This window comes from Dasypus novemcinctus, chromosome 2 (genome assembly GCF_030445035.2).
Source record: "Dasypus novemcinctus isolate mDasNov1 chromosome 2, mDasNov1.1.hap2, whole genome shotgun sequence".
Taxonomy (NCBI): domain Eukaryota; kingdom Metazoa; phylum Chordata; class Mammalia; order Cingulata; family Dasypodidae; genus Dasypus; species Dasypus novemcinctus.
The window spans coordinates 4,785,207-4,798,730 of record NC_080674.1 but is presented as its reverse complement, the minus strand read 5'-3'; the positions used below and the strand labels follow the sequence as shown (position 1 = coordinate 4,798,730).

General features: G+C 51.4%; 1 protein-coding gene across 1 annotated transcript; it reads right to left on the bottom strand.

Annotated features, from left to right (window-relative positions):
* Positions 1-2,578: 2,578 nt before the first annotated feature.
* Positions 2,579-3,420, bottom strand: LOC131280338 (large ribosomal subunit protein uL30). The gene has a single exon (XM_058306442.2). It carries the CDS (start codon positions 3,406-3,408, stop codon positions 2,662-2,664), a length of 747 nt encoding a protein of 248 aa, XP_058162425.1. The 5' UTR covers positions 3,409-3,420; the 3' UTR covers positions 2,579-2,661.
* Positions 3,421-13,524: the final 10,104 nt, after the last annotated feature.

Below are 13,524 nucleotides of genomic sequence, written 5' to 3'. Positions count from 1 at the left end.
CTACCACTGCAAGCAGAAGAATCGCATGCATGAACCATGTGGGATCTAAGGCCCCTCTTGATATAGAGGTGAAGTGGGCATCACTATCCCAGGGTCCACAGGATAGAGGAATAAAATATGGATTAGAGTGGATTTACTGGTATTCTACTATAGAACTATTGTGACTAGCAATGGAAGAAATTGTAGCATTGATGTGGAGAAAGTGGCCATGGACTGTTTCTTTTTACAAGCTTCATCTTTACTTTATGAAATTTGGATTAGATAAGTTATACAATTGGTTGGATGTTGTATTACAAAATGCCTGCATAAGCATCTTCATACTTCCTTTTATCCACCAATTTTTTGCCTCCTTCTTATCCCAGTTGAAATCTCAGAAGCAGGGCAGGTGGATGACCAGGCTCCAGATCCACCCCCCTACAGTCTTTTGCACCCAAGACTCCCGCCTCTGCCAGTGCCTCCAGCACTGCCCTTGGCCGTCAGGTTCATCATCTCAAAATTACTTTTTACCTCTTTGTCTTCTACTCTCTCCTTCTCTCCCAACTTCATATTCAATAGTCACTAAGCTATCTTGGGCTCATACATCTTTGAAATGCTGTGAAGGATGTGAAATAACTTTTGTAAAACAAAAACAAAAACAAAAAATAAGTGTAAGAAGGCATGTCTCCTTTTCCTCTCTATATCCGATGGATTTTGCATGGCCATGTTAACTGTGGTCTACCACAAAGTCCCTCTTCTTTCTCTCTCTTCTTTCCTTAGGGCCCTGCAAGGATAGGATAATATTTCTGAAGTGCTTTGTTTCAGAACTAGAATAATTTTTCTAATACCTATATCAAGTTGAGCTTCTTAAACTTGCCATCAAAAATGGCACCTCAAGGAGATCTCCCACTGCAGGGTGCCCCGTCCCCCCGCTGGCTTGCTCAGAGCGTCTCTCTCTGCTTCATGGACTTGAGTCTTCCACACCCCTAAGCCCCGTCACCAGGCTCCATTTCTCCACCTGATCCCCAGAGACCAGGACGTTAGTCAGTAAAGGGGTGCTGATGCAAAATACCAGAAATTGGTTGGTGTTTTTTTCTTTCTTCATATTAAAATAGTTTTTATTTTATTTTTTAATTGTATTTTTTTGAAGATAGACCACAAAAAAGTTATGTTAAAAATATAAGAGGTTCCTATATATCCCATACCCACCCCACCCCACTCCTCCCACCTCAATAACCTCTTTCATCATTGTGGAACATTTGTTGCATTTGGTGATTACATTTTAGAGCACTGCTGCACCACATGGATAATAGTTTAAATTGTAGCTTACACTTTCCCCCAGTTCATTCAGTGGGTTGTGGCAGGATATATGATGTCCAGCATCTGTCTTGCAATATCACCTAGGACAACTCCAAGTCTTGAAAATGCCCCAACATCACATCTCTTCTTCCATCTCCCTGCCGTCAGCAACTACTGTGGTCACTCTCTCTGCATCAATGCTACAATTTCTTCCATTACTAATCACAATAGTTCTATAGTAGCATACCAGTAAGTCCACTCTAATCCATATTTTATTTCTCCATCCTGTGGACACTGGGATGGTGATGTCCACTTCACCTTTATATCAAGAGGGGGCTTAGATCCATCATCATGGATGGATGTGATTCTCATGCTTGCAGTTGTAGGCATTCTTGGTTTCCTGATGTGGTAATTGACCATCTTCGCCTCCCTGTTATCTGACCTGGATAAGACCAACAAATGGGAGAGTAGGAGTTGTAATTCTGCTGAGGCTCAGGGCCCAGCTGGCACATGGCCAGTCCAGAGATTCAAGTCTCTTGAGTATACACCAACCCCAGTGCCAACCACAAGTTCAGTAAAAGTGACAGAAGAGGAATGTGTAGAAAGGTCACATCTGAGTCCAACTCCATCACACTCAGGAACACAAATTCCAAAGTAAGTCCACTGACAAAGCACTGAACTCCAGAGCCATCTGCCATGACCATAGAACCAGTGTGTCTCCTTAGCCCTCAGGAGACCAGTAACTGGAGTTGTATCTACTTTGGCTGTCTCTGGGATCCTGCTGAGGCATGTTTAAGCACGACCCCCTGATGACCTCCCGACTCATTTTTGAAGACTCTTAGCCATATAAACTCATTTGTCTTTACCATTTCCTCCTTTTATTCAAGATCTTTTTCTAGTTGCATCACCAGTTAGTGATTAGTAGTAATCCCTCAGCACCAGGGAGGCTCATCCCTGGGAATCATGTCCCATGCTGGGGGGAAGGTAATGCATTTACATGTTGAGTTGGGCTTAGAGAGTGGCCACATTTGAACAACATAAGGGCTCTCAGGAGGTAACTCTTAGGCACACTGCTGCTCTAGGCCTAGTTGAAATTTCAGGCACACAGGCTCATAAGCATAGTCATCAGTATCAAGGACTCATCATTGCACCATCCTTCTTCAGTGGTCTTTGCCCTTGCACTTGGGGGATTGTTGCTGTTTCATTGGGGAATGTGATAGAGCTTCCCTGACTAGGAACTCAGGACTCTCTCAGTTGTTCGTAGCTATAACTACTATGAAAATACTCAATGAATATCTGAACACTTTTTTTTTTTTTTTTTTTTTTCAATTTGAAAGAAGTCACTTTATTAACTGACCAGATTACAAAAATAATCATGGTAGAACCTTAGTTCATCCTTCTAATAAGCCTATTGATCTGGTCTTCCCTGTTGCCAGCATCTCCCCCTTCTACAAAATGGGTTGTCTTTTTCTTCATTCCACCCCTGGGAGAAGATAATTTGAAGGGCCACAGGAAATTGTTTGCTTCTTTGAAGCGTTTCCCAACAGTATAGATCTCATGAATCAGATCTTCCATGCAGATGATGCCATATTTACCAAGAGATCGTGCAATCAATGAGTTATCTGTCAAGGCAATCCGTTTCTTGTTGATCTTGCCATAACCACGTTTATAGATCAGTTCATTCACTGATTTCAGGTTTGGGTACCCCCATGCTATATAGGGTTCCACAATTCTCAGCATGTTAATTGAGGCCTTGTTGAGTTTAACAAAGGTGCCGTTGAAGATTTGGCGAAGGCGAAGAAGTTGCAACACTTTCCGGACCTTTGGGCTCACACCATTGATACCTCTGATCCTGATGACAAATGCCAATTTGGGTTCCGCAGGTACATAAAAGTTGCCAGCTTTTCTTGCCATTCTAGCCATTCTAATCTCAGTCCTGTACATCTGCCTATATTCTTTGTGATAGTGCTTAGCTTTTTCATAGATAAGCTTCCTCCTTGCCTTTCGAAGCATCTTCTGGGCAAACTTCTTTCTCAAACGCTTGATCTTCAGTTCAGCAAAATTCCTTCGTTTTTTCTTAAGGGTTTCTGGTACAGCAGGAACCTTCTTCTTCTTCTCGTCGACAGCCTCCATGGTTCCAGCCGGAAAAGACTCTGAACACTTTTATATGCCCTATATACATGCCTTGAAGAACTTCCTCTCAACCATGTGTCCCCCATCAATAACATCCCACAACAGTGTTCCTCCCCTGCCATAGCTGAACCCCTGTGTTGTCCAAAACTTCTTCAAAAATGAAGCCTAATATATTGCCAAATTCAATTAGTAGGAAAATGAAATAGTAATGAAAGGCTTAAAGATTAGAAATAAAATACATACTAACTTAGAAAAACTAAAATAAGGTAAAAATAAATTGGGGTATTAAAGAATGAAAGGTTGGTTTTTATAAAGGGTATTTATTTGGGGTAGGAGCTTACAGATACAGGGCCATAAAGTATAAGTTACTTCCCTTGCTAAAGTCTATTTCCATGTGTTGGAGCAAGATGGCTGCTGACGTCTGGGAGGGTTCAGGCTTCCCGGGTTCCTCCCTTCCTCAGGCTTCTCTTTTCTGGGCTCAGGGTTTCTCTCTTCCTGGGACTTGCTTCTGTTTCCTCTGTGAGCTTCCTTCCCAGGGTTCTAGCTTAAGGCTTCAGCATCAAACTCCAACATCAAAAACCCTTAACTCTGTCCTTTGCGGTGCCTTTTATCTGCGAGTTGCCATTCACCAAAGGTGGTGACTCAACGCCCTACTGACACAAGAGGTTTACATAATTACCTAATCAAGTAAACCTATGAATCCAGTATAATCAAATATGCCCAGAGGAAAAGATCAGTTTACAAACATAATCCAATATTTCTTTTTGGAATCCATCAATAATATCAAACTGCTACAACCAGTTTCCCACCCAGATTTGAAAGGATATCAGAAAATGTCTGCAGTGGCTACAAGGCAGCTGATGGTTATTTTAAAAATGTGTCTTTTACCTACCAATGTCTGAGTGCTCCTATGAGCAGCGTCCAGGCTGTCACTTGAACTGACTGAACATCGCCACTTGGGGTTGTTACTATTGCTTGTTCAATGAGTGAATGAGTGAACAGAGGATGAAGAAATCAATCCATGGGCTTCTCCTTTGCAGGTGCTAGATAGGACACCAGTTTCAAGGCAAACTCTGTTCCCACTATGTGAAAATAAGCACCAGAAAATGTAGCCAGGGGGCTGAAAATAACACTCACTTCTATCTGGGAAAATACATCTGCTTGCTTAGCTAAATGTAGGATGGCTCCCCTGATGAGCTGGAGAAATTGTCTCAAAATATTTGCTAACTGGTTATTCCACCCAGAACATAAACTGCATCATTATCAACAAAATCAGGCTCTATCTATCTATCTATCTATCTATCTATCTATCTATCTATCTATCTATCTATAATAGATATATATATGTTATAGATAGAAATACATGGTATAGATATATATATGGTATAGATATATATATGTATGGTATAGATATATGGTATAGATACACACATATATATACATTAAGGTATATTTTAAATATTAATCATAATTGATCTTATAATGGAAACCTTATTACTAAAATTGAGTTGATTTATTTTTATTCCTAAGCTTCCTGATATTATTTTTAATATCCTTTGAATTTCCTTTCTGGATGGTGAATGGGACAATCCTGGGGTGATAAATTTTTGTAATGCCTTCTCAGATAAGCACAAGTATGTAACACCAACTTATTTTCCTCCTTGAATTATAACCAGCATACATTTAAAAAAAAAAGAGTTAAACACAAAGGCTTCTGATTTATTTTTATGAAACCCATAAAAAGTTTGACCTCCTCCAGCGCAGCCAACGCTCCAGCAAGCTGACCCTTCACCAGTTCTCCCAGGTTTGCAATCACGCTGCACGCTAGTTGAACCTCCAGCAGCCGATGGGGCTGAGAAGCAGCCCACAAGCCACTCAAGGGCAGTGGCGCTGCGGGTGAGGTGCTCAGGGCAGCTGTGCACAGGGCGGGCCTGGAGACCAGGGGGCGGCGTTTTCGGCAGGGCCGGCTGGCCAGCAGGCGGAGAGCTTGGAAGGAGCCTGCGGGGGTGCAGGCCTAGCAAGGCAGGGAGGTTCCCCAGCCTGACCGTTGCTGCCTCTGCAGACCAGTGAGGGACTGGGGGACCTGATGCAGGGAGGGCGGGGATACGAGGGGCCTGGAGATGAAGAGGTGCGAGGGAGGGGGCAGGTGCGGGCCGGGTGATGGGATGGTACCGCCAAGGGGAAATGTAGAGGTGCAGAGGGTAGATAGGGGTGCGGGAGACAGGGGGACCAGTCCAGAGAGGAGGCTGAGGATCGCGGTGGGGGCCCAGGGGACCGGGGAGCAGGCTGGACTGGGTGTGGTGCTGAGCCAGGCTGCCAGCCTCAGGCCTGCTCCTCGCCAGGGGCACTGAACAGGAGCTCGGCTCCGCGTGGCTTCGGGCTTCGGGCTGTGGCTTCGGGCTTCGGGCTGTGGCATTGGTGCAGGGCGGGGGAGCCGCCCCGGTGCTGATGAGTCAGCTCCTGCTGCTGCTACTTCCTTGTTGATTCCTCACGACCCCACGTGAGCGCAGGGGACAAAGACTGACCTTCAGAGAGGCTTGGCTCCCCAATCCTGCTAGATGGAGGCTGTTCACCCCCTGGCCCAGGGAACGTGTGGACCAAGAGCAGAATGTCCAAACTGGTCTCTCCTCCTTCCTGAAAAGGGAGGCCCATGGGGCAGCGAGAATGTGACCGTGCAGGAAACCAGCCCTGGGACTCTCAGGCCTCCACCGCGGTGAGCTCCTTGAAGCTGGCGGGCTTCTGTGTCTTCTCTATGGAGCCAGGGCTTTGGCTTAAATCTCTGCGGTCCAGCCAGCTAACAGGGAGGTGAAGGTCAACCACCACGCCATGGAGCCAAGAGTGCCTGCAACTGCAAGCAGGAGAATCCATCCATCATCCATGACAGATCCATGATGGATCTAAGCCCCCTCTTGATATAGAGGTGGAGAGGACATCACCATCTCAGGGTCCACAGGGTGGAGGAATAGAGTATGGACTAGAGTGGACTTACTGATATTCTACTATGGAACTATTGTGACTAGTAATGGGAGAAACTGTAGCATTGATGTGAGAAAGTGACCACAGTAGCTGCTGAGGGTAGGGAGAGAGAAGAAGAGATGTGATGTGGGGGCATTTTCAGGACTTGGAGTTGTCCTGGGTGGTGCTGCAGGGACAGATGCTGGACATTATGTGTCCTGCCATGGCCCACTGGGTGGACTGGGGGAGAGTGTAGACTACAGTGTGTACCGTTGACCATGAGGTGCAGCAGTGCTCAGAGACGTGTTCACCAAGTGCAATGGATGTCCCATGATGACGGAAGCGGTCGTTGTGGGAGGAGTGGGGTGAGGGGGTAGGGGGTGTATGGGCACCTCATATTTTTTGAATGTAACATTTAGAAAAATAAATAAATAAATCTCTGCAGTGCTTTTGAGCTTGCAAGCACTGGAATCCCATTTTCCCTGACCTGGGAATGATCAGCGTCGGCAGCGGCAGTTTAGGGGATGTCCCTCTGACCTTGTCATCAAGGAGCAAATGGAAAAGGAGTGGTGCCCCCAACGCGTGTCCAAGCAGCTGGGAAGCCGCTTATGTGATAAATACTGAGACCTGCAAACGCACTTTTGCTTCCAGCCTGCACCAGGGTGATTTATCCAAAACCAGCACCTTCCCCCCAGAAATGCTGAGCGCAGGGGAATGGGTGCTGGCCTCACAGGGACCCCTTGTCAGAGCCCCCGCTGGTCGTCAGTTTTAGCTCCGGAGTCCTGGGCTAGGTGGGGAGCCCCGAGGACCTGTCACCCTTGAAGGCCGTTTGAGGCCCGATGGAAAGGCCCTAAGTCAGAGGGTGGACCTTTCCAGCCCCCCACCCCGACCCCACTGCCACACTCACCACAAAGGCAGCGGGCAGGCGGGGCCGTGCGGATGGATGAGGATTCGACACACTAAGGGCTGCGGCTCTGAACTCCTGCAGTGCAAAGCAGACTTCCTCCAGGGCAGGCGAGTGGGAGACCTGCTAGTTGCTGTGCTTTAGTCGCCCTGCACTCCTGCTGGGGGGTTTCACCTGGACATCAGTGCGCGAAAGGTTACAAGAGACGGGGCGATGCGGTGAACTGGGCGCCCCAAAAGGATACGCTGAAGCCCTGGCCCCCGGGCCCGTGAATGTGAGCTTATTTGCAAACAGGGGCTCTGCAGATGGAATGAACCCAAGGGGAGGACGTAACGGAGGGTGGGCTACGCCCCTGACCAAGTCCTCGTAAGAGGGGAGGCTGGAGGGTGGGCTACACCCCTGACCGAGTCCTCGTAAGAGGGGAGGCTGGAGGGTGGGCTACGCCCCTTGGGTCCTCGTAAGAAGTGATGCTGGAGGGTGGGCTACGCCCCTGACTGAGTCCTCCTAAGAGGGGAGGCTGGAGGGTGGGCTACGCCCCTGACCGAGTCCTCGTAAGAGGGGAGGCTGGAGGGTGGGCTACACCCCCTGGGTCCTTGTAAGAGGTGACACTGGACGGTGGGCTACGTCCCTGACTGTGTCCTCATAAGAAGTGATGCTGGAGGGCAGGCTACACCCCCTGCCTCCTTGTAAGAGGTGATGCTGGAGGGTGGGCTACGCCCCTGAATATGTCGTTGTAAGAAGAGGAAGAAGAGACGTGGCTGCCGAGTCAGCCCCAGAGGGAGAAGGCTGTGTGGAGGAGGGGGCAGAGAGCAGCGGCACGGCCACAAGTCAGGGACACCGAGGGCCCCAGCAGCTGGAGGAGGCTGCGGATGGAGCGTGTCCCAGCCACAGCCTTGGCTTTGGACTTGGCCTCCAGAGCCGTGCGATCTGCTGTCTGAGCCACCTGGTTTGTAGTCTTTTCCAGCCCCAGGAATCCATTACAGATGGGAAGTAGTAAACACATATTAAAACAGCTAGAAAAAGTGTCACTAGCACCAGGCAGCCTGACACCACCGCTCTGGGACTCACACGTATTTGCCTAATTCACTGAAGGTGCGAGGAAAACGAGTAATTTTCTTCTCACATCATCTGCAATTCTATGGAGGAAAAGGCTGTATTCAGAACTTGTCCCACTGACCAGCTAATGAAAGTGGAAAATACTTCATGGGTAAGATATCGGGAACTATTTAACAAAAGCGTCACTCAACCGACCTTCACTTCTGGTCCCTCCAAAATCCTGGCGTTACCCCCACCTCAAATAGTGATCATTGTCATGGAAAAGCAAGATTCTTTAGCCCTGGGATTTGGATGTCTACAAATTATTTTCCTGTTATGGCTGTGTTACCCGATTTTGTTTAGGTTCTTGGCCGTGCTGCAGAAATGAATTCCAAGAGCCATGTCGGGCGAGTTAGGCCAGTCATTTATTCAGGTAGGGAGGGAAGAGAAATGGGAGAAAGTAACAGAGCAGGGGTCCCAGATAGAGAGGAAGGGGCTGAAAAGGGATGAAGAGGGCTGGTTTACAGACCACAATTCCCCATTGGATTATAAATCCCCAGGTTTGCTTGCGTGGCCACAGGGCAGAGGAGAAACGGCGGCGAGAGCGGTGCAGTGCACGAGGGAGCAGGCCCTGCGCCTGCCATTTGAACTGCTAACTCTCCCACCCCTTTTCTCCCACCCCTTTGCTAATGGCAGGGGAGGAGTTCCAGCCCTTTACCGTTATGACTGATTCTCTCTCCTGTCCGATCTGCCAGGAGGGCCCAGTGGTAAAGTCCTCGGGGAGTATCCGTGCTCCTCCTGGCTTCTGGAGGAAGTCTTCCGAGGGGCAGAATCTTGGGGAGGGTCTTCCAGCCGCCACCTTGGGGGCATTGATGTCCCCGTGGCCTTCTTGAGAGGGTCCAGATCTGTCTATTTTCCAGCCTGCTTCAGCTGGAACCCCAAGACAGGATCAGTAAAAGGGCAGGGAGGAGGGAAGAGGCACAGGCTGGAAAGCATCTCGCAGAGAGGAAAGGGGCTGGCTGCTGCGGTGGCGGCTCCTTCTGACCTTCACGAGGTCACCTGAAGGGCATTTCCTGGGTGATGGGGGGACATTTCACCCCTGAACGCCCAGGATCTCTTTGTAGGGCCTTGGTGCTGGTAAACGGCTGACCGCTCGTGGTGGGGGTAAACTTCCAGCCTGTGCTGTCTGTTCTGGGGGTCTTTGCCAGAGGACGTGGGCTCTACAAGCATGGGGAAGTGGCTCTGGGCAGCGCGGCCCCGTCCCGTGTCACCCTGGGTGGTGGGGACCTCAGAGCCTCTGCCTCGGCCATGCCTGCCGCCCATGCTTGTCCTGCAGGGAAGCAGGTCAGTGCCACCAGCACGGCCTGCAGCCCCAAGGGTGGCTGGGGCGCGGCCAGGAGGCTGGACATAGGGCACTGGTCCCCACCGGCATGTTGTCCAGTGAGGTCAGCACCTGCCGCCCAGCCCGAGACAGAGGGGCCATGGGGCCACGAGCCCCCGGCACGCTGGCAGCCCGTCCTGGGAGGAGCCCGGGTCCCCAGGCTTCTTCTGAGTCGGGCACTTGGGACATGAGAGCCGCGGCTCACGGAAACGGTGGATGGTGGGGAAGGGTCTCGTTACCCAGCCCTCACAGGCCCGGGGGGCCCCGCAGCTTGCAGTGTGGCCTCTTCCTGGGGGGTGGCAGGGCTGTGAGTCACCAGGGAAATGAGGCTTCTGGGGTGGGGGGTGGAGGCAGAGCTCCCACTAGCAAACAGCCTGGACTAGAGGTCCTTGTGCCAGATGCCAAAAGCGGACTTGGCCCAGTGGTTAGGGCGTCCGTCTACCACATGGGAGGTCCGCGGTTCAAACCCCGGGCCTCCCTGACCTGTGTGGAGCTGACCCTTGTGCAGTGCTGATGCGCGCAAGGAGTGCCCTGCCACGCAGGGGTGTCCCCTGCGTAGGGGAGCCCCACGCCAAGGAGTGCACCCCGTAAGGAGAGCCGCCCAGTGCGAAAGAAAGTGCAGCCTGCCCAGGAGTGGTGCCGCACACACAGAGAGCTGACAGCAAGATGATGCAGGAAAAAGAGACACAGATTCCCGTGACGCTGGTAAGGATAGAAGTGGTCACAGAAGAACACACAGCGAATGGACAGAGAGCAGACAACTGGGGGGAGGAGGTGGGAAAGGGAGAGAAATAAATAAAAAATAAATAAATCTTAAAAAAAAAAAAAAAAAACAACCAAGGGAGATCTCACTTGTAGCAGCCCACCCTGGACAGCTTCAAAGGCTTTCCCGAGACTCCAGAGCTCACTTAAATTTCAGGTCCACGGTGCAAACTGCTCTTTCTGCAAAAGCTCAACTTGAGCTGCCCTGAGGAGTAATGGAGTTTCATGCATTTTGACAGACAGATGCTGGGGGTGCCAAGAAGAAAGAATTGTCCTCCACCTGCCTCCTTCCCTCTCCTTCCTCCTCCTACCCCCTCCTTCCCCTCCTTCACCCTCCTTCCCTCTCCTACCCTCTCTTACCCCCTCCTTCCTTTCCTTAACCCTCTCTCCCCCCTTTCCCCTCCTTTCTCCTCCTTCCCCTCCTGCCCCCTCCTTCACCCTCCTTCCACTTCTTCCCCCTCCTTTCTCTCCTTCCCCCTCCTTCCCCCTCTTTCCCCTTCCATCCCCCATTTTCCCTCCTTCCCCCTCCCCCCCTTTCCCCTCCCTTCTCCTCTTTCCCCCTCCTTCCTTCTCCAGCCCCCTCCTTCTCCTCTTACTGTAACACCCCTTTCTGGGAAATCCAGTAAAGGGGAGTTCCCAAAACTAAGAAGACAAGAAGACAGAAAAGGAAGAGGGGGATGCGGAAAGTGGAGGATTCAGAAATGAAGGGGCAGCCCACACAGCTAGGACTCAACTTCCAGCACTCACCAAGTTGAATTCTAGACAGATTGCAAATCCAAAAGTGTAAGGTAAACTACTAAAGCTCTAGGAAGAAAACACGGAAGGTGGAAAAAAGGCATTAACTATAAACGGAAGAAAAAAACTGAAAAATTGGGCCACACTAAAATTAAAAACTTCTGTTCACCAAAAACACCATTGAGAGGGGGAGAGAGGAACCCACTCGGGGAGACGTCCACTAGCCTGTGTCCAATAAACGGCCCGTAGCGGAGTGGAAGGAGCCTCCCACACGTCTCTGAGCAAGTCCAGTCCTCCAGCAGGGGCCAGCCGTCCCTGGGAGGCGAGCGGGGTCCTCAGCTCCTGGGGTGGCCCTGCCCGCAGCTCCCGCACCCTGGCCGGCCGAGGGGGTGGACCCTTAGCCCTTGGGGTCTGTGCCACCAGGACTGGGGCTCACTGTCTGGATTTAGAGTCACCCCTCACCCGCCACCAGCTCTGGGGGCCGTGCTGAGCAGGGGGCCTCCTTCAACTTCAAGCCCTGGGCACCCTCCCCTACCCTAGTCCAGACCCTGCCCAGGGTTCACCAGAGAAGAAAGCAGGCCAGGACCCCTGCCCTGAGGTAGGGAGATGCCCCTGGAGCAGGGGAGTGCGTGCTCCAGAATGAGCTTAACAGGTCCCTGAATGCGAATCAGGTAAAGTCATAAAGCTTCCGGCAAAGGGAGAAATGGCTCGGGTGGGAGTGGGCACCCAGGGGGGAGGTGAAAGCTGGCCACCCAGAGAAGGGGGCTCCGAGACCCCAGCAGGACGCTCCAAACCTTCTCTGACTCAAGTTCATGTCGCGGCTCAGCCAGACCCAAAGGCTGTGCTGGACGAAGGGAGGGTCAGCACGGAAGGCCTTTGGGAAGGAGGCAAGTCTTCACTGACACTTGTTTTAAGTAGATGCAGGTCCCGTGGGGTGCCGACCCAGCCACAGGCTCCGGTCCTGCTGGGGACTGCACTGGCCCTGTGCTCGTCCCCCGCCCTCGAGCCTGCCCTCCTCAGCTGTACGTCTCTTCCCTGATCCCAGGGTCTTCGCATGAGCTGGGAAGGGCCCCCCATGGCTCAACGGCAAGACCAAGAGACGAGGGAGGATGGGTCACAGGTGGCTCCTGGGGAGGGGCCCCACCCAGGGGACAGCGGGGAGTGCGGGGCCACGTCAGGAGAAGTGTCTCCATTCCAAAGGAAAGCAGCAGGAAAGCGGCTGTGGCTCAATCAGTTGAACTCCTGCCTACCCTATGGAGGCCCTGGGTGTGCGTCCTGGGGCCTCCTTGTGAAGGTAAGTTGGCCATGCCCACAAAGAGCTGGCACAGCAAGATGATGCAACAAAGGGAGACAAGCAGACACAGAAGAATGCTCAGTGAAAGGACACAGAGAGCAGACAGCAAGCAAGCTGCAAAGGGGGAGGGTGAATAAAAAAAAATATTCATCCATGTTTTTTTTTTAAAAAAGCAGCAGCTGATCATCCCTGGGGTGGAGCTGGAGATACCCTCTCCTGATGGAGACCAGTGTTCCTCAGCTTTCCCAACCTTGGGGGTCAAGACAGAAAGAGGGCGGGGGGTTGGAGACCAGCATCTACGGTTCTCCTGTGTGTGTTGCAGGCTCATGAGTAGGTGCAGCAAGCTTGTGGGGAGCCTTGGCTTGGAGGGGCTGCTCTTTCCTTCCGTTCACTGGACAAGCACTTACTGAGCCCTGATTTAGGTAGAGCCCCTGCAATGGGGCCTGGGTTTATGCCCCTGAACCTGATAGAGAATGGCCTGCCTGGGACCCTTCTCGCAGACTATGCAGGAGGCACCAAAGCACGTGGCCATCAGGATATGCATCTGCTCAGTGCCTGGAGCAGCCGGGGCACAGGGCAATGGTGGGGGCGAGGCCATTCCAGATGGTCGCCCAGGAAGGGGGCTGTGAGTGGTCAGTACAAACTGCCAAGTCAGAGGGAGGAGGCCCTGCCCGACCACAGGCACTGCAGAGGTCAGCCACAAGTTCAGGGTTTCCCACACCCCCTCGGGTTCAATAATTCACTAGAATGACAGAACTCGGGAAAATGCTATACTTACTATTACATTTTATTACAGCAATAAAGATGTGAATGAGGGAAACGGACTTGGCCCAGTGGTTACGGCGTCCGTCTACCACATGGGAGGTCCGCGGTTCAAACCCCGGGCCTCCTTGACCCATGTGGAGCTGGCCCATGCGCAGTGCTGATGCGTGCAAGGAGTGCCCTGCCACGCAGGGGTGTCCCCCGTGTAGGGGAGCCCCACGCGCAAGGAGTGCGCCCCGTAAGGAGAGTCGCCCAGCGTGAAAGAAAATGCAACCTGCCCAGGAATGG

What these genes read in the sequence shown, in the direction of transcription:
- LOC131280338 (XM_058306442.2), bottom strand. Translation starts at nt 3,408, where the DNA reads ATGGAGGCTGTCGACGAGAAGAAGAAGAAGGTTCCTGCTGTACCAGAA.